This window comes from Paramisgurnus dabryanus, chromosome 10 (assembly GCF_030506205.2).
Source record: "Paramisgurnus dabryanus chromosome 10, PD_genome_1.1, whole genome shotgun sequence".
NCBI classification, from domain to species: domain Eukaryota; kingdom Metazoa; phylum Chordata; class Actinopteri; order Cypriniformes; family Cobitidae; genus Paramisgurnus; species Paramisgurnus dabryanus.
This window is the reverse complement of record NC_133346.1, coordinates 13,450,961-13,470,446: the sequence shown is the minus strand read 5'-3', so window position 1 is coordinate 13,470,446 and position 19,486 is coordinate 13,450,961. Positions and strand designations below refer to the sequence as shown.

Here is a 19,486-nt window from a genome sequence, read left to right as displayed (position 1 = left end):
AGGGATTTGGCACAACAAAATAAATATTTGCTCTCTTTGATCTGTATTGTATTACTTATTATTCTTTAATAGTTTTTTATATATTTCATATTTAGTTATATATTATAGATTCATTTGATTCTTCTTCTTATTATATCATATTATTATATTTCATTTCTGTTGTTTACTCTTGTTTTGATGTTGTAAAGTTTCACAAGTAGATATTGATTTCCAATTGTCGCCATCTCAAGGTCCAAAGGCTCTTTATTCTATTTAAAATCACTTTATCTCCTGCCGTTCTTTGTATTCATCTCTATATCTGCATTGTGTGTTGACTTACAACAGAGTTTACTATCTTGGAGTAACAGACTCTGGTGAGAGAGATGTATTGAACTGAATCTTAAATTGGATCTGTGGTATATCTAACTATTTTTGATGTAGCCATAGTCGGATCTATCAGAAGAGGAATATTGTTAAAAGGTGTCAGCAAACCGATCCAACTATCTTAAGAGACACCCAATTTAAAATCTTGAAAGCACATCCGCTTCTACTCGTTGACCTACCAACAGCTTTACTTCAGCTGTCAAATTATGCACATAAATCTTAAACAGAGCTTAACTGACTGCGCTCACTAAAAACAGCAATGAATTGCAATTCAAGGGTAATTGAAGTTTATTGATGCATGAATTAATTAATCTTTACATAAAGTGTATATAAGATAGTATGTCTAGTCCACTTTGTGCAGATGAAGCCCCAGGCACTGTATCCGGTTATGTAATACAACATGTCAGTGCAATCATAGATAGGGAGAGAAAGTCCTGCCGCAGGAAACATGACTCAACAGAATGCTGTCAGGATACTGCAGGGCACAGTAGAGATTCAAGCGAGAGAAGATGGGGAGAAAGTTACATAGATCTTGGCCTATCTATTTTGGCATCTTGTATTTGTCATTGTAGGGATTACGCGGTTCAAAAGAGTTCTACTATGTTAATTCAAACACTGCACGTTCCTAAGGTGGCGTCACATCGATGAACTTTTTATTGCTTAGAGGTGTTTTTATAGCTCTGGGACATTTACATTTATGTGTTTGGCAGATGCTTTTATTCAAAGCGACATGCATGCTTTCAAAGTCTACATTTTATCAGGATGTGTGTCCCCTGGGAACTAAACCCACAACCTTTGCAATGCACACAATCCTCTACCAATTGAGCTACTGGAACAACAACAGGGATGTAATTGAGTATTTAGTTACATTTCACATGCCCATAGACGGAGGGGTTCAGGTGATTCAAACAACCATCTGACAAAGCTGTCACTTGCCGGATCGGGCCACTGCATTACGATCACGTAAGTTTATAATTTGCATGTGTTTTGTGGCCTTGCCAAATTAAACATTTTAGCAAAGACGACGCGAAAGAGATTTCAATGCGTTACTCACGCGTTGTTTGAAAAGTTTCGGGGTGTGCCAGATTTATACGCATGTTGACGTGGTGAATAATACATAACAATCACTAAAATAATCAGTCCAACATTTAGTTTTGACGCCAGCCCGACGTTTGGTTAGGACGCCAGCCCGACGTTGGGTTTTGACGTCAGCCTGACGTTGGGTTTTGAAGTCAGCCCGACGTTGAGTTTTGACTTCAGGCGGATGTTGGGTTTTGACGTCAGCCCGACGTTGGGTTTTGACGTCAGCCCGACGCTGGGTTTTGACGTCAGCCCGAAGTTAGGTTTTGACATCAGCCCGACGTTGGGTTTTGACATTAGATTAACTTTAGGGTTTGGCTTTAGGATAGTGTTGGGTTTTGACATCAGGTCGACTTTGGGTATTGACGTCAGGCCGATGTTGGGTTTATTATTAAAACTTATTATTCACTGAAAATCTTAAACTGAAATCAGCTGTGGTCACCATTCACTTTCATTGTGCAAAACATTAACATAGAAAAAAGCAGTTTAGAAATTCTGTTTTCAGAAATTCTCAATTTTTATTTCTGTTGTGTTGGACAGACGCACATTGGGGTTCTTTTCATGTCAGAACGACATTGTTTTTGAAGTCAAACTGACGTTGTGTTTTGAGTTCAGAACGAAGTTGGGTTTTGACGTTAGGGATGATGTCAGGCTGACGTTAGGTGTTGACGTCAGGATGGCGTTGGGTTTTGACGTCAGACCGACATTGGGTTTTGACGTTAGGGTTAGGACGTCAGCCCGAAGTTAGGATTATAATGTCTATTTACTCTGTACTGTTTTGGTTCTCTTTACAGATAAAATTTTGAGATTTCCCTTTCTTGCTCTACATGCACAGGATTAATTTAGAACCTTCCTTGTTAAAGGCAATCACCATCAGGAGAACAATGAGAATTTAAGAAACTGGCTGATACTGGCATTCACTTAACTACAGTAAACAAAGTACATGTGACTCTAGCATGCGCCCTGTGTGCATGGGTCTTCTAACTGAGTCTGAGTCTCTCTCTCTCTCTCTCTCTCTCTCTCTCTCTCTCTCTCTCTCTCTCTCTCTCTCTCTCTCTCTCTCTCTACTGTGGGAATATTCCTGTAGGGAATGCATGCTTTGCTGGATAAAGGAAACAGGGCCAGAAATAACCCAATTCTTAAATAACTACTGTTTGTGTGTATGTTTGAAAGCACAGTATGCCTTAAGCATATCATTTGAATACCAAAAATTTGTTCAGGACTTCTGACTGCAGTAAAATACTTGTAATAACACAATCTCTCTGCAGTATTTAAACAAAGATAGTACAGATGTGCTTTTCCCAGCTGGGTTTGTTTAGTCAGTATGCAGGTGGCTAATTTGTCTCCAGTGGTTTGTGAGAAAAGTAACTCTCAACTGTTAAATTTATCGGATGAAAAGTAAATTATACAGTGTTCTCATTCTGGGGTTCGGGTTCGGGACAGAACAAGTTTTTCCTGAATGGTAAGGACCAGACACAAGATTTTACAAGGTTGTGTTTTTTTAGGGCTTTAGCGCTTGTAACCCAAATTACTAACATATCACTAATGTAAGAACAAGTATAAGAACAAATTAATGTGCGTACACACGTGTTGTGAATTATGTAGGTTTAAATTTGAACGAAAAACTTACACAATTATTAGTGAAGGAGACCCATTATACTGGAGAGTGCAAAAATGTGTTTTAAAATAATGCTTTATGAGATAGTTCTGGTTCTTAGATGTCAACATTCATCCAATGGCATGAGTTTGGGGTGTGACTAAAGGACTAAACAGGCATTAGAAATCAGTTTCTGGGGATGTTTTTGGAGACCCCTGGCAGTTTGAGGCACCCTGGATGAAAGAGGTAACTATGTTTTATAAAGCCTGTTTGAAAAAAACAGTCATTTCTTTTGCATTATATTGTCAACGCTGGTGTAATCTCTCTCTCTCTCTCTCTCTCTCTCTCTCTCTCTCTCTCTCTCTCTCTCTCTCTCTCTCTTTAGCAGAGACATGGAAAAATGTTCAACATCAGCCACATTTTTAACCAAGCCAAGAAAAAGTAATTATCTATTATATCAATTATACACTGACAGAAATACTCTCTAATACTCTCAGAAATAGATCTCTAGAGAAATTTAAAATAAACCCTCTAGCCCTTTTTAAAACAACATGATGAATGCTTGAAAAATGCTTGCTTTTCAAGGATATGCATGTTATGTCACGCTTGTATTATTGTATTACAGAATGCTTGATGCACTTATTCATGCATATGACAGTTGCATATTCATGCATATAAATACACATGCACACTAGTCATGTATCGCTCTTCTTTAATTTACCTTACTGCAAAAAGGCAGTTTGTTTAAAACATATGCATATGAAAATGAGCATACGGGAAAATACACAAGCTTTAAGCTCCAACAAGCTCAGACACCAACACACCGTTCCTGTTCCACACACATCCTGTCAGAAAAAAATTCAAACGGTACTTAGCTGTCACTGGGGTGGTATCCTTTCAAAAAAGTACACATTTGCACCTAATGAGTTCATAGAAGTATCTCAGAGGTACATATTGGTACAGCATATAAGTACCTCAAAGGCACATACTGGACCTTTTTAAAGAGTTCTGCCCCAGTGCCAGGGACCATTCTTATGTGGTTTTATGTGCTTACATAACACCAATGTCGCAGATTCTCCCAGGGAACAAACAAAGCTTTGTACTTTTTAATGCACTGTTAAAGGGATAGTTCACCCAAAAATTTTGTCATCATTTACTCACTCTCATGTTGTTACAAACCCATATCAATTCCTTTGTTCTGATGAACACGAAGGAAGATATTTTGAGGAATGTTTGTAGGGGTGTCCTCGACTAAGGATTTACATATTCGAATCAGAATTGTCGAATCTTTCCATAGTCGACCGATAGTCGAATCATCTATGTTTGTGGGTTGGGAGGGGGCCAGCCAGACCAGGTACAAATTGGTAACTTTAATTTTCTTTCACAAGCAGCACACATAAACAACTTTCTGATAAAGTGAACAAAACTGTCTTTCAAGTAATAAACGAAGACAAAACTGACGATGCATTTATATATATATTTTAAGGTAAAATGTAAGGCAACATTTGTTTAATTATTCCTCATAACATTTTAAAGACACGATCTACAGAACATCACACAAAAATACATTTTGATAACTAAACCTAAAAAAATAACAAAGGTGATCCTGCCTTGGAAACTCCGGCTACAATTAAGTGTTTTTATTTAATATGGAGATAGCGCGTCAAAGCAGTCATGACAAAAAAACCAACAAATGAGAAATGACAAATAATTAGTGATTGTGACTATAAATGATAAAAACTAAGCTTTATATACAAATCATTAAACGTTAATTTATAACAAGAAAAACACTGAAATTAATGATTTTATAGACACTACGCGTTATTATTTAGCACAGAAATACCTGCTTCCTTGCTTTGACTTTGATCATCTCTGTATTCAATTTAGATACAGAAAAACCTGATGATATTATTTATTTCAGGAATCTCTTTGCTATCATTTGAAAGTGAACACCGACTGACCATAATATTAAATCACAAGAAAGACAGTCGTGTCAGGCAGAAATAGGTTCGGTGCAGATACTAGTTTCCGTTTCATCAACGAAATGAAAAAAACGGCTTACCTGTTTTGTAGTGTAACTTTTGACAAGACAACCAGTCTGTTTTAAATACATTTTAAAAACTTATACTCGTCGAGAAACATCCGTTTTTTAATGTTTAGTTTGATGAACTCCTAAATATGAGACGCAGAGCACCTAGCCCGTTCGGCTAAATTACATGCGCAAGCATGGCCAGCATGCAATAGCGCAACATCGATACAACGAAAAGCTATCCAAAATTTACATACTTAAATTAGATCAGAATTTACGTTTATAATAAATACAATTTTTTTCATAAAATAAGGTCAGAAGTAACAAAGTGCAGAACAAATATGCAAAATGCCTCAAGTGCACGGAAACAAAACACAAGCCAAATAGTTACTAATACTATAACTATATAACTATATATAACTATAACTATAATTCTATATAAAATATAGAAATTATTAAAAGAACGAAAGGCATAATATAATTTGCCAGCTTTGTCTTTTAAATGTAGAAACAAAGAGGCAATGGTTTATTAACATATAAACCTCTTATGGACGTGAAGCCCTGTCACAGGGGTTGTTGGATTTATTAACGCATTTTAAAAAAGATTTATTAAAAGCTGCTACTTCACATATTATTTGCAGCATTATCATAATATGCAGTATATTAATATATTGTGAGAAAGCTGTTATATGTGAAATCAGATAATGTGTGCACCCATATACAGCCAAAATTGAATGATCCTCATTTCATAACACATCTGCGACGATTCGACTGTGAGATTGGTAGTCGAATCAGGCTTCTCCTATCGATGCATCGAATCTTCGACTATTCGGGGTCACCCCTAAATGTTTGTAATCAAACCATTCATGGACCCCATTTTCTTCCATACTAGGAAAAAAGAATACTATGGAAGTAAATGGGGTCCACAAACGGTTTGGTTACAAACATTTCTCAGAATATCTTACTTTTCTGTTCATCAGAACAAGGAAATGTATACAGGTTTGTAACAACATGAGAGTAAATAAATGATGACAGAATTTTCATTTTTGGGTGAACTATCCCTTTAACCACTCTGCACTAAATGTGTTAAAAATCCTCATCTTACTGCAAGACATTATGATTAAGAAAAATATCACAATCCATCGACCAACAAAAGCTAATATAACTTTAAATATTAATACTACCTGAATCTCAGTTTTTCCTACTCTTGATTCTTTTATATGCTCAAAAAATGAAATTTTTGGATTCACTTTAAAAAAGCTTGTTCTAAAAAATATATCAGAGCAATTTCATTGACTCATACTTGGCCATCTGCAAGAGGGTTCCAGAACAACAATTAGATTACCCATAATACAATGCAACATCATCATCAGCGGATAAGATGCCAGTTTGTATGTTTATGCAACAATGTTATGTAACAAAGAATTTTTTAGGAAAGCCGACAAGACACACTTTTGTTGAATTAACTCAATAAAATTAAGCTAATATTGTTACACGGATTTGTTAAGTAATCTCAACATGAAAGGATTAAAGGAAAACACCACTGTTTTTCAATATTTTACTATGTTCTTACCTCAACTTAGACAAATGAATACATACCTACCCTTTTTCAATGTGTGCACTTAATCTTTGTACAGCACGTTGTGAATGTGTTAGCATTTAGCCTAGCCCCATTCATTCCTTAGGATCCAAGCAGTGATAGTCCTCATTTTTTATCTGCTTAAAAATTATCACGTTTTATTTTGTGTCACCATACTTACTCATAACTACTCATGTAACAGTCTTTAAATAGGGGAAACATGGAAGTGTTTGGTGGCTTCTAAATTCATCCCTGTTTGGATCCAAAGGAATGAATGGGGCTAGTCTAAATGCTAACAAGTTCACGACACGCTGTACAAAGATTAAGTGTTCGCACTGGAAAAAGATAGGGATGTATTAATTTGTCTAATTTGATGTAAGAACAAAGTAAAATATTGAAAAATGGGGGTGTTTTCCTTTAAGTAAATTGGCAAAAATAAAAGTCTTTTTTTTTGTGCAGAGGCAAGGACATTAAAATAGAAACCGGTGTTTGAATTATGCTTAAGAATTACCATTGGCAATTTCTGTTTGTGAGTATTGGGTGTGGTTATTTGCGTTTATGAACTGTATGGGTCTGCATAACTCAAGCAGAATTGGCTAAACATATTCTATTGACCGTAGTCAACTGTGACATCACAAAACTTATCACACCCAACAGACAGGACACACATCACATAAACGTTCCTTGCAGGGGATACTTTGTTTGAATAATGGTCACTCAGACAGCCATAACTGTCACAATAAAGGTTGTATATCATTGCAAGTGACCTTTGATGTAATCCTGCACAGGCAGGCCAGGAGCATACACACACGTGAACAAAGCCTATAGAAAGTCATTTGCGTCACTACATTTGTGACCATGACAATCCCTGTTTATCCTCCCAAATCAACAATGGGAATTTGGACGAAATGTAGAGCTCAGTTTATAACATTTGTCAGGCAAAATCCCCTGTCAGTGTCAACACGAGACAGAATTGGTAAATCACGTTCTCAGGAGAATATGGACTCTCTTTCCTAATCCTACTTTATTTTCTCTGAAGGAATTTCGCCCGTGCCAGCTGGGCATTCTAGTTTCTGCTTTCTTCTTTGTAACAGCCATCCCTCTTTAACACACACATACAGCACACACAATAGCATCTAATGCCCTTTATTATGTACCACAGAGCTAACAGTACAAAAGAGTATTAGTCTGCATGGTCTCATTACCATGAATACAGATCACAAACAAAACTCAGAAAAAGATTTCAGTGTGACAAGCTTATTAACTGATCATTTATAATGCACAGAACAACTCCATTAGCTAAAACAGCAAAGTTTTGGGAGTTTTGAAAAGATCTCAATGAACAAAAGTCTTCTCATTTCTAAACAAATACCTCAAAGATCAAATGATCAGAGTTATGATATTACAATTACATTATAAGCTGTGTATTCTTACTGTGACAACAATTTGGGTATATTATATTCCATAAGACATAAAACATCTCTTTATTGAACCTAACTGAGACTACATTAAAGAATTAGTTCAATGGAGAATAAAAATATTACCCCAATGTCATCCCAGTTGTATGACTTCCTTTCTCTAACACAGAGTTTTTGTAATGCCATTGAAGGTTAGCGTTGTGCAAACAGACACTTTTTATGCTTACATAACATACAGTATATTCATAGACAGAAAAACAAATAGAATTCAAATACGTAAAATAAAAAATAAAGTAAGTAAATTCCAGTACGCACATCCATCCATTATCAAAGTAATCCAAACTCCAGTGGGTTGTTAATATAAGTGTGAAGTGAAACGATTTGTGAGAGAAAACGCCTTATATATTGAGTTTACATTGAGATCAATGCATTGTGTGTTATTGTTAAACACACAATTCAGCCCGTTAAGTTCACGATTGGTTCTCGTGACTATCTTTGAAGATAAAAGTCATATCTGAGATGGCATGAGGGTGAATAAAATAAGAGATAATTTTCATTTATTAGTGAACTAAGTCTCTCAAAATATTCAAGAGCAATATGTGAACGTGAACATGAGCAATAAAGCACTCCAATTGTATGTAAATGTATAAAAAAGCAATATATTAATGAGTGTCATTAGCCCCACCCCTATTGAGACACAATAATATTATTATTGCATAATTAATAGCTCTTTAATTAGGTAATGACTGCACAGTACATGCAATGGCATGTCACTAATGGGGCGAGCTACTTAAAAAATCAATAGATGCCAAACGGTTCAAATGGTTTTGTCTTTAATGCATCTCTTTGATGGTGACCAGATGCTGCATCATTAAGATGTATCTCACATCTGCTGTCTACAGACAGATCCTATCATTGCTAAGAGATGAGACCTCGCTGTGTTATCAAACCAAACCAAACCCAATGTGTCCTTTATAACTCATCATAAATGCAAAGCAGGTGATATCAAGGAAATAACAGAAAACAAACATGCCATTGTACTGAAGACAGCTAGCGTACTGTGTTTGCACACACAAGCACAAACACACCTACTGAACGTGCGCATGAAAAGTGGTGAAAGCCAGTGTCTGTTTATTTGTATGTCTGTTTGTGCATGCATGTATTTGGGTGTCATAAAAGCCCAGCTGACAGAAAGGGAGAAGCCAGACGTTGCAGTTAATAATTCATCACGCTTCTTCTGAAAGCTGCATATAGATGCAAATGCATATAGCGGGAAAGCCATGATGACACACCACAGCAATGGAGAATTGCCGAAGCTGTACTCACTTGAGTTCTCTGAGCTGAGAGAGAGAAAGAGATGAGAAAGAGAGATCTCAGCAAAGCATCCCAGCACGGACCCGTCGAGCCTTGCAGCCCCTCATCCCAAAAAAGGGAGAAAATGGAGATAAACTGAACAATCCAGAAAACAGGAAAAATAAAGCAGAGGGGAAAGAAGATGCAAGCGGGGTGTGAGGAAGCCAAGATATATAATGTGTGTGTGTGTTTGTGTGTGTGAGAGAGAGAGGCAGAGAGAGAAGAAAGCAAGGGAGATGCTGATAAGAGTGGGAGGAGACATAGTGAAAGTCTATTGGTTGGAAGAAAAGGAGGTGGGATGAGCTTAGCCAATGACCTGAGTGAATGTGCAAGGCAACAGAAAAATTGCAGAAGGGAGAGAGGACAAATTATGTAGATTGAATTTGGTGTGGTATTGAAACACACTGTTTACACTGGATTTCTATTTTTGTCTTATTTTCTAGTTAAGCTTGGAAACCTATCCTGAATTCTGAAACATGGAAATAACCAAAATAGTATTTAATGTTAACATATTGAACCTACTAACGCTGTTACCTACTACCTGAAAAGGCTTTAGAGAGGTCAGTGTGTGTCAGATACTATACATGGTGGCCAGGTAAGTATGTAGATGTAGATATATCTTAACAACAAAATTCAAGTTTAATTTTTTTAGAAGTAGACAAAAACAGTGTAGAAAAAATATTTGTGTGACAGGGATCAGTCAAATCACATCACTGTCAACGTCAGACTAAAAATATCCTTTCTGTCAAATGAAAGAGAAAGACTGATACGGACACATTTTCTACCCCTCTATTACTACTGTAAGTATCATCTAATGGTCAGAATGGGAGCAGAATGCGGGAGAGTTTCTAAAAGGGGTGTGACTTTGTTGATAAAAGCAACAACTGTATACATGCTGAGGGAGGTGGGCAGGGTCCGATCTCAATCCTTGATTTGATTGCGCGAGAGAGCAGTGTTGCCATGGAGACTGCATCCAGTGCAGCAGAACCCAGATGGCAAGCTGCCTCGTTTCCCCTCTTTCCCCACCTCTTCTCTATATCTATTGCTCAGCAGCCTGGAGTAGATATAGAGGGAGTGCGGACCTGCAGGACCCAAATTTGAAATTGCTTGCGACTGCAACACAAAGCCAGCACTCAGCATCAGCACAGTGCATGTGAGTGTGTGCTCTATTTGTGGTATGAATGCAGATTTCTCAGGAAGCCTCAGGGTGGTGATGCCATTACACGTCATATCTCATGTTATTTTCTTGTAAACAAAGCTCTAAATATACACACCGGACAACACGGCAACACTTTTACAGCAAAAACTAAACAATGTGCTTTAATAAATAATGCACAATAAATCATGTCTCATATATCAAGCATGCTATTTGTTGTTTTCTCTTTGATAACTTATTAATGTCACCTTGCATTAATGCCACAAATGGTGCTTTTCCATTGGATAGTACGGTCCGGTACGGCTTGGTACTGCTTACAGTACAGTAGCTGATACTTTGAATGCAAGCTAGAAGACTATACTATAGGTTTATAAGCTAGATATATACAAAAAGCCAAAGAACTTAAATTTTAATTTCATAGGGAAATATAGGATTTTATACAATTGTTCCAGCTGTTAGGCCTACTGTCTGCTCTGTAGAGTGCTGCACTAAGAATGAACCGTGAAGATTAAAAACCATTTCAAAGCATTATTTCTTATCCAACTAAAGAACAAAGTTCACCTACAACACTGGGCATTGTGTCTGCAAACAATGTCAAAATGAACAAACAGAATGAATAAAATAACTTGCTTGTGTTCCTACCTCAAACACCAGTTACATGGAAACAAATAATTCAGTTTATTATACTGCCTGATCGCCATTGTTTGTTTAATATTGTGTAAATCTTTATATTACACTTTGGATGTCAAATCAAAGGTGAACGCCTGTTTGTTACACTTGACTCAGTAATATTTTACCCATATTAGTGAATAGCTGTGTTCGACTTCATGCGACGCTGCGCAGAACGTTCGGCGTATGACATCATAGTACCGCGGTGATGTCATATTCCAATCAGTGTGCGCAACGCCTTATGAATACGGAAATAATTGTGATCAAAATAAATATGAGACAAACATATGAAACAGTTGGTGATCAGTTATAATATGCATTACGGTTACAGATTTTAATATTAGGCTAAAGTTATAAACTATAAGCCTTCTTGCATTTTACGGTATAATGGAGTTAAGCTGCTTACCTCTTTTGAAACACTTTGTTGCTGATTTTAACGATCATGCTGAATTTTTGTGTGACCTCCTTTATGCCATTTCTAGAAAGGAATATTATGGGAGGTAATTCTGGTTAGACAGGACAGCTTCAAAAATAAAGGACTAAACAACTGTTACTGTATATATTATTGCCTGCTATGAATTGGAAAATTGAAAAGTCTGCACGTTATTTATAAATTTAAAACATAAAATATAGTGACATCTAGTGGACAGTTTTGATAAAGCAAGCAAACGCGAAATGAGGTAACGGGAATTAAAGCACAAAAGCAGTTGTATGAAGGTGTCGACTGCTTCAGTTGCTAACTTTGTATATTCAAATATGCAAACAACAGGCATTTGGATGATGCAATCTGTTTTTTGTTAGCATTTTAAGTCAATGATAATCAGACGGCAGTAGCCTATTTATTATTTACAGCGGTATTTATTGACTAGGAAGTTGCTGAGCAGCAGAAATACATTAGACATAACTACATCTCAACAAATATTTGAAATATATAAATACTACTTACTGTATATCAAATCAAGTCTATCTGAAAATTGAGGGATCCCGCTGTGGTCCTCCTCTCTCCAACTCCACTTTCTCTCGCTCTCATGCACACGCAAGCGCACGCGCACAGGTTTGTTTCATTATGTTAATGTGCAGATTTCAAAGACTTCCATTGTTTTCCCATCTGGCTAATATTTTCTATCATATAATCCTGACCCTCAACCTAACCCTTATACAAAACGGTTGCAAAAATTTGGCCGAGCCTGTCTGTTAATTTTGGAAGACCATATCATCATCATTTTGTGACCTCACATGCGCAGGGTGACTGTGCAAAACAATACACAACATCAAAAGGTTTTATTTTATTTTTGGCAGTGGTATAAATGGTAAGGTACATTTATTTTCCATTGTTTAATACAAAAAAGTGGTTTATAAAATAGAAATATGAAATGTTTTAAGAACAAAAGTACGTTTCATTACGGAAAACATGAGGACTGTGGTACTACGTGAAAGAAGAGTCTGTTCTCTTCCATTCTTTTTCCAGAGGATATAATTTCACTGACGCCAACCAAAAGATATCACTTTGTAAACACACACCATCAACCCAGACAACATGGCCACTTCTCTTAGTAAGTTTTAAGCCAACAAACATGAACTGACGACTTTAAAACAAATGGAGCAGATAAGACACAAAGTAGAAAGGCAGACACACACAAGGTTGTAAGGTGGAATCCACATTTTATTACATAAACATAAGACAAACTTTAAAGACAACAAACAAAATAAAATGTTCAGTTCCTAAAAAAGTCAAGTCACTGAAAATAAAACAGCCTGTTAGAAATAACAATGCTGGAGTCATCATATAAAATCAATAAAAATGACATCACTGGCCCACAATCATGTAACCTTGCATAAGAGCACAAAAGACGTCCTGACTTTTACAAGTTCCTATTTGTCTTCATCTTGAAATCCTTTGTGTGAGGTATTTGCAATGGCAGGTCACCGTATAAAATTTCCCAAATCTGCAAAAGTTAAACCTGGTTAAAACTAGAGGGTGGGAAATGCTTTCTTTTAACTGAATGTTCCTGCCCTGGTTCTCTCCCCGAATCGGCGAAAGAAAGTTACGAGTGCCGATGGTTCTGGTCTCTTATCTAAAGTTAGGTCCTGCCCTTGTCCTGTGCGTTTCTGAAAAATCTGTCCAAGTTTGAAGTTGGGTGCTGACTCATTATCGGAAAGCGAGACAGACCTCCCAAACGTCCCTTGTGCTCGCTCTGAAGGAGAGTCTGGCAATTCTCCCAATCCTGCATTCTTCCTCAACAGGTTTTCTTCCATGCAAACCTTGCCAAAGTGTGTCAAGTGTTGGGGTTTACTGCGTACAGGTGTGTCAGGTAATGCCCAAACTCCATCATCAAGGATGTCAACTCTTGAGAGATTGAAAGAGTGCCTGCGGAGGGGTGTGTTACGTGGAGAGATGCGGGGGCTGAGAATGGTCCACGGTGAACCTAGACCTCCCACCCCATTTTGCAAAGACAGATCCACCGCTCTTACATCCCTTTGCTGAGGGGTGGAGGTGCACACGCTGTGAGCCCGGAAACGATCGGGTGTAGCGTTTCCGTTCAGGCCTGCAATACAATCCTGAAAGCGCAAGACTTTACCGGTGAGCTCAGGCATTTTATCCGCCTCCTCTTTTTTCTCTTCCTCCACCTCTATTTTATCCACATCTTCATTCTCCTTCACCCCTTCTTTTTCTGTCTCCCCAGCTTGTCTGGTTAAGGTGTTGCTACCGGCATCTTCTTTGGAGTCACTGCCTTCACATAAAAGTTCATCAACAATGCAATGTCCCCTCTTTGACGCAGCACGCTCACGCTGGGCATCATCAACGCAGGGTACAACTGGCAGCAACTCTTTCTGGTATCCATCTTCTGGTTCTCGTACCACTGAGCTCCCAGAGTCAATGATATTTGTTTGGTCGTCTTTGGCCTCAGCCGGGCTGTCCAGATCCTCCCTGCCCTCATGCTCCTCAACCTGAGGGCTGTTGTTTTTTTTTAATTTCATGGGGCTGTCAGTTACAGGCAAGGGTCCGCCGGGCCTCCTTCGAGAAGCGCGTTGGCTGAGGAAACTTGTCAGGACGGATTCTAGAGCTGTGGCATCATCCTTCACATCCCGTTCTGAGCATGTGCCAATGGATCTGCGCTTTGGCCATCTGCTCACCACCTCTCGTTCTCTCTGCTGTCGCTTGCGCGTCTCTGCAGCCTCACGATCACGGTTTTCCTGTAGGACACAGAACAAGTGTGCGTGTGTGTATTAATTTTCAAGCATAGGGTTATGCTAGCATACAAACACAAATCTAAAAGACACTAATATTTTATAAAATTATTGATCAATGTTCTGCGCAGTCACCTTTATGTGTGTCTGCTATCCTGCATTTTCTTTTATAAAGTAAAATAAGGTTTACCTGTGTAGCTCTCTCAAACCTCTCACAGAAGGAATGAAAGATGGAGCAACACTCCTCCAGTTTAAATGTGGCCGGGTCTTCGCAGAAATACTCAGCCACAGATTTACTGAGGGCGTCAAGTTCCTGGAGGGAAGCCTCCACATCTGCAAGTCGCATATCGGCCATCTGTGTAATAGCAGATATTCATTATTCTGATATACGGTATTTATATATAAACATAAGAGTCAGTCATCTCTCACTCGAAGAAATGCTTCCATCTGATGTTGGAGATCTGGCTGTTTACTGGCATCGGTTTTTGCTTGCCTAATTTTCTCCAACTCCCTTTGCAAGTCCGTCTCCACCTCCTGTTTTTGGATTCTGCATCCCAAAGCCAAAATGCATCCCTTAAACATTATTGAACATAGCTAAAGAAGGGTCGGACACGCGTCATACCTACCTTGCGGCAATCCCGATGTGTTGAAGCTGTTCAGGGAACCGCAGCAAAACTTCATCCATCTGTTGGGCTTGCTGTAATGCATAAAGAATAAAATTCATGCAGTCACTATTTAGTAATAAGTATTAGAAGTTACAAAATCCTTATTTTCGCTTAGCTTACCATAGATACGTAGTGCATAAGGTTCATGCCAGGTTTATTTGCTTTGGTGTCTATCAGTTTAAGCAACGATGTCATCCTGAAGCCGATAGCACTGCCTGCATAGCCACCCTGCGCAAGATTCAGCCACAGAAAGATATAAATACACATCACCTGTAGTTCACACATAAGAAGAGGAGCATTTATAGATGCTATTATAGTAAAAAGTTAGTTCAATACTCACAGCATTCATGTAGTTGCCAGCCTTCAGCACCAGTCTGATGATTGAATGCAAGTCATCACATGCCAGAAGTTCTTTGGAGAAAAAAGAAAACCATGTTTTTCCACTAGTCATGTGGCAATATACTGATAACAAAGATATAGTCACAAAAAGCTACTGTACATGACATTGTACAAACACAAAAAGTAATATATAAAGAGTCTGTATGAAGGTTAAAGGAGAAAAGTACCATTGGCAGCTGTTGTCATGACGGCAATTGAGTGTTTGATCTCCTCAATAAAGGGAAAAAACTCCTCTCTGAGCCGCAGGCTTTTTAATCTCACTTTATACCTAAAAAAACCCACAAATCACATCCAAATCAGCTTTACATTTCACTAAAGTTTCTCGAAAAATAAATAAATAAATAAATATATATAAATATAAATAAATATATTAATAAATCATGACATCAAAACTCACCCCGGCACCTGAACCAGCATCACCATGAAACGATCGGCCTCATTTAACAGAGATAAATCTCCATTGAACGACATCAGCTTCTTTGACTAGATACAAAAGCGGTGATAGCAACATCTGTGATCAGCCAGTTATAGCATTGATAGCATTATATTAGCATTATTAAAACTAGTTTACCTCCATGTCTTCAGGCAACAGCTTGCTGAGCTCCCTTAGTTTACCAGAAGCAAAGCACAGATTACCATGCCTGATGGCCTCCACAATGTCATTTGCCGGCCTGGAGTGCATCAATACAGGCATACATTCAAATAGTGACTTTGTGAGCTCTATACATAATACTACACAGATGCAATTTTATTGTTGACAGTGTATGATATTGAGCTTACCTTTTAAACTGTTTTAGCAAAATCCCTATATTCATACTTTTCTTGGAGTTGATAATTGAAACCTAAAAAACACGTCGAACATGCGTCATTTATTGTACAAGAGAAGACTGAAGTTCAATAAAAGTACAAACAAAAAACTATAATGAAAAAAGAAAAGATAAGGTGCACAAGTAAAGTACAACACTCTAAACCAGAGGTCTCCAACCTTTTTTTGAGCAAGGGCTATCACAATGGATTAAACAATGTGGAGGGCTACTTTTTTGATATAGTCTACTCAAAACGGTTTTTGTTTTGTTTAATTTTTGATTTTAGTTTACTTGTTGATATGTTTTATCATTGTTTAAAATGTTAACATTAAAAAAAGTAATAATATTAAAATTGAGGCTGTTAATAGAATGTGCTTTGGCGGGCAACTCACAGACTCCATACAGGCACCATGTTGGAGACCACTGCTCTAAAGAATGATGGGTCGCTTCAACCCATGGTCAGGTAAAATATGGACTACCCCAAGTGTTGGTTTCTAAATGTGTTTGTTAGCACACTGTAGAGCTAATGTGGCTAAATTGATACTATTGAATGTATTCACTACTGATGCACAGATGTATCGGCCGCCGATATTTATCGGCCGATTTTTGATGAATCTGAAACCATCGGCATATCGGCAATAGCACGAGAAAGGCAGATACCGATTGTTTATTAATTAACTGCATAAAGAAATCCATTAAATGTAAAAAATGTGTTAATGTTGTTAATAAAATAAATGCTGAATAGCAAAAATTACCTTTGAAGGTTGTCATGCTGTCTTATATTTTTTAGCTTAATTTGTGCCTCTCTTATTATGTTGGTCAGTTGAATGTTAATTAGATAAAATCCATGTTCAGTAAAAATAATTTGATGCAGAAATATACTAGCTAATAGACTAACTGTATAGTATTATATACAAGTGTTTAATATCGGTATCGGCCTAAAAAAATCCTATCGGCGCATCCCTAGTATTCACAGGAATCTGATCTATTTTTAACCAAAAGCACTCGATGTCTGCTGGTCTGAGATGTCAAAGGAGATCTGTAGCTCATTTACATTCATCTCTTTCCCTACCATTGACAAGTTATCACGTCAATTAAGAAAAAACGCTTCCCTGCCAATGACGAGATTTTACGGCAATCTGTATTTCCACTATTAAAGCCCGGAAACAACCGCTAAGGCCAAACAGTTCAACCTCAGTGTATGTTTTGATCATCGCTCTGAATCTGATCTCTATCAAAAGTCCTTTACAAAAATGCAATTATCTCAGCTTTTTGCTCAAAATTTGGTATTTTTGAAGAAACCTACACATATTTGAAAGCTGATAAAAATAGAACAAATGAAGTTAGAGGGTCTATTCTTTCATTTGATATATTGTATGTTTCTACATTTAAAGGCGGCATTAAACTTTTGTGAAAATCATAAAAAATGCTGGCGCTGGCTGGCAAATTTTTTTAAAACACTGGCAGGTAAAAGGTACAACCAAGGAAAAATATTTTTTTGCTCCCACCCGGAATGGGGGCATTTTGGACATGCTATAACAAATTATCTATTGGGTATTTTGAGCAGAAACTTCACAGACACATTCTGGGCACCACTGATACTTGACTGGGTTTGTCCAATTTTTTCCCCAAACATGGGTTGAACCGTGTATGTGGAGTTTAATATTCAAAAAACATTGGTACATGTCTATTTTTTTTAAGAAAAAACTGGAAGAGATGTTATCTTTGTGGGTCTCAGGTTCAGACGGTACATTCGATCTGATAAAGCATCCGTATTATCAGTACTTGACTCGACTTTCCAGTTGATTTACCTGAACATTTGAAAGCTGAGAGACTTAAACAATAGACTGTGTAGATAAAGTCCACTAATGCTTACTGGATATCATGCTTAATTCCTCGCTTGCTCCTGTCCAAGATGCAACTCTTCAATGATGCGAAACTTGACTAGGATCTAACTACAGCTTTAATGACAAATCCTTGTCAATAAGCTGTTACAGTTTAGTTCAGATCAAGAAAAATCACTTACGTTCTCAGATTCTGTAATAGTTTGGGAAAGACCCCACACACTTTTTCGGACTGTTCCACCCTTCCGAACCACACCGTGGTGCTCACTGTGGCTGAAAAGCTCCTCCATTCGTTTAGTGTCCAGCTTAAAGTCTTCGAGGTTGCGCTGGGCCGTCCACACATTACGCTTACCCAGAACGCTGTGCCTGGGGATGGCATCCCAGTTGAAGTTACGCATTTTAGAGCGCTGGTGGACAGACCGTGTGAAGGGGTCTCCTATAGGTGAAGGGGGTGGGGGTGGTGGAGGTGGTGGTAGGGTCATTGGAGGTGGTGGAGGTGGGGGTGGCGGTAGGGGCAGTGGAGGTGGGCCCAGAAGATGGGGCTGTGTGTTATGCCTGAAGGGTGAGGTCTCATTTTGAAAGGATCTGGAGATATCGGGAGGAAGAGTTGCCGTGGTTACAACTTGAACTCCATCCATTGGCAGGTGCAGACTGTATGTCCAATGGCTTCAAGCCCTGGCTAAAGTCCTAAATAAATCACATGAGAGATAAATGAGGAAGATCACAGTAAAGTACACAGGTGATTATAAGATTTTGCACTACTTTAAACAAAGTAGCATAAAGTAACATGTTGCCTGTTTGAAAATGTTTAGTGATGCGAGCAAACTACAAATTCAGAAAACACTTTACAAGCCAAATTTGATAAGCTACTTCAAACCAACTATTTTTTTTACCTTTGACTTAAAACTTAAAGAGGATCTGCAATTTTAATCTTTTAAAGTCACGCTTTTGACTGAAAACAAACAACAAAACATCTATTCCCAATAAAACATTAAATGATGCTGAATGAATCTGCACTGACTTTTAAACATGTGGAAAATACACAGTAAAGGCCTTTAAACATGACTGCTAAGAGCAACACGCATGTTTACAAGGTGACCATGCAAACATACAACAAAATGCATCACACGCATTAACATTTACGCTTTAAAAAGAAAACAAATTCAGCTAATACATAAAACCAGTACATCAAATTTCAGTAAATAATTTACATTTACGTACCAGCAAACAAAACGACGCTAACTTATTTCAGGGTTTTTCTCACATTATTTGAAGAAAGCGATCGTCGAAAGTGTCAAACGCCATCAACCCCAAGCACGAGCACTTTAATGGAAGAGAG

General features: G+C 37.8%; 2 protein-coding genes across 2 annotated transcripts in view; both read right to left on the bottom strand.

The window, feature by feature from the left end:
• The window catches only part of trim3b (tripartite motif containing 3b), a 32,282-nt gene extending 22,673 nt beyond the window's left edge, over nt 1–9,609 (bottom strand). The window contains exon 1 of the mRNA XM_065257878.1: nt 9,393–9,609. The gene's annotated coding sequence lies outside the window, so the exon portion shown is untranslated. The remainder of the gene's footprint in view (nt 1–9,392) is intronic.
• Nucleotides 9,610–12,837: 3,228 nt separating this feature from the next.
• fhdc3 (FH2 domain containing 3) lies at nt 12,838–19,472 on the bottom strand. Its single transcript, XM_065257928.2, has 12 exons — nt 19,369–19,472; nt 18,330–18,834; nt 16,278–16,339; nt 16,069–16,168; nt 15,895–15,980; nt 15,665–15,765; nt 15,439–15,509; nt 15,219–15,326; nt 15,060–15,130; nt 14,863–14,980; nt 14,624–14,788; nt 12,838–14,439 (listed from the first exon to the last, which is right to left on the bottom strand). Exons 2-12 carry the CDS (start codon nt 18,783–18,785, stop codon nt 13,240–13,242), a joined length of 2,538 nt encoding a protein of 845 aa, XP_065114000.1. The 5' UTR covers nt 18,786–18,834; nt 19,369–19,472; the 3' UTR covers nt 12,838–13,239.
• Between the last annotated feature and the right edge of the window lie 14 nt (nt 19,473–19,486).

Coding starts and splice junctions, on each gene's coding strand:
- fhdc3 (XM_065257928.2), bottom strand. CDS start 18,785: ATGGATGGAGTTCAAGTTGTAACCACGGCAACTCTTCCTCCCGATATC. Junction 16,169..16,277: donor TTGCTAAAACAGTTTAAAAG/GTAAGCTCAATA, acceptor GATGCACTCCAG/GCCGGCAAATGACATTGTGG. Junction 14,981..15,059: donor CACATCGGGATTGCCGCAAG/GTAGGTATGACG, acceptor TTTGGGATGCAG/AATCCAAAAACAGGAGGTGG.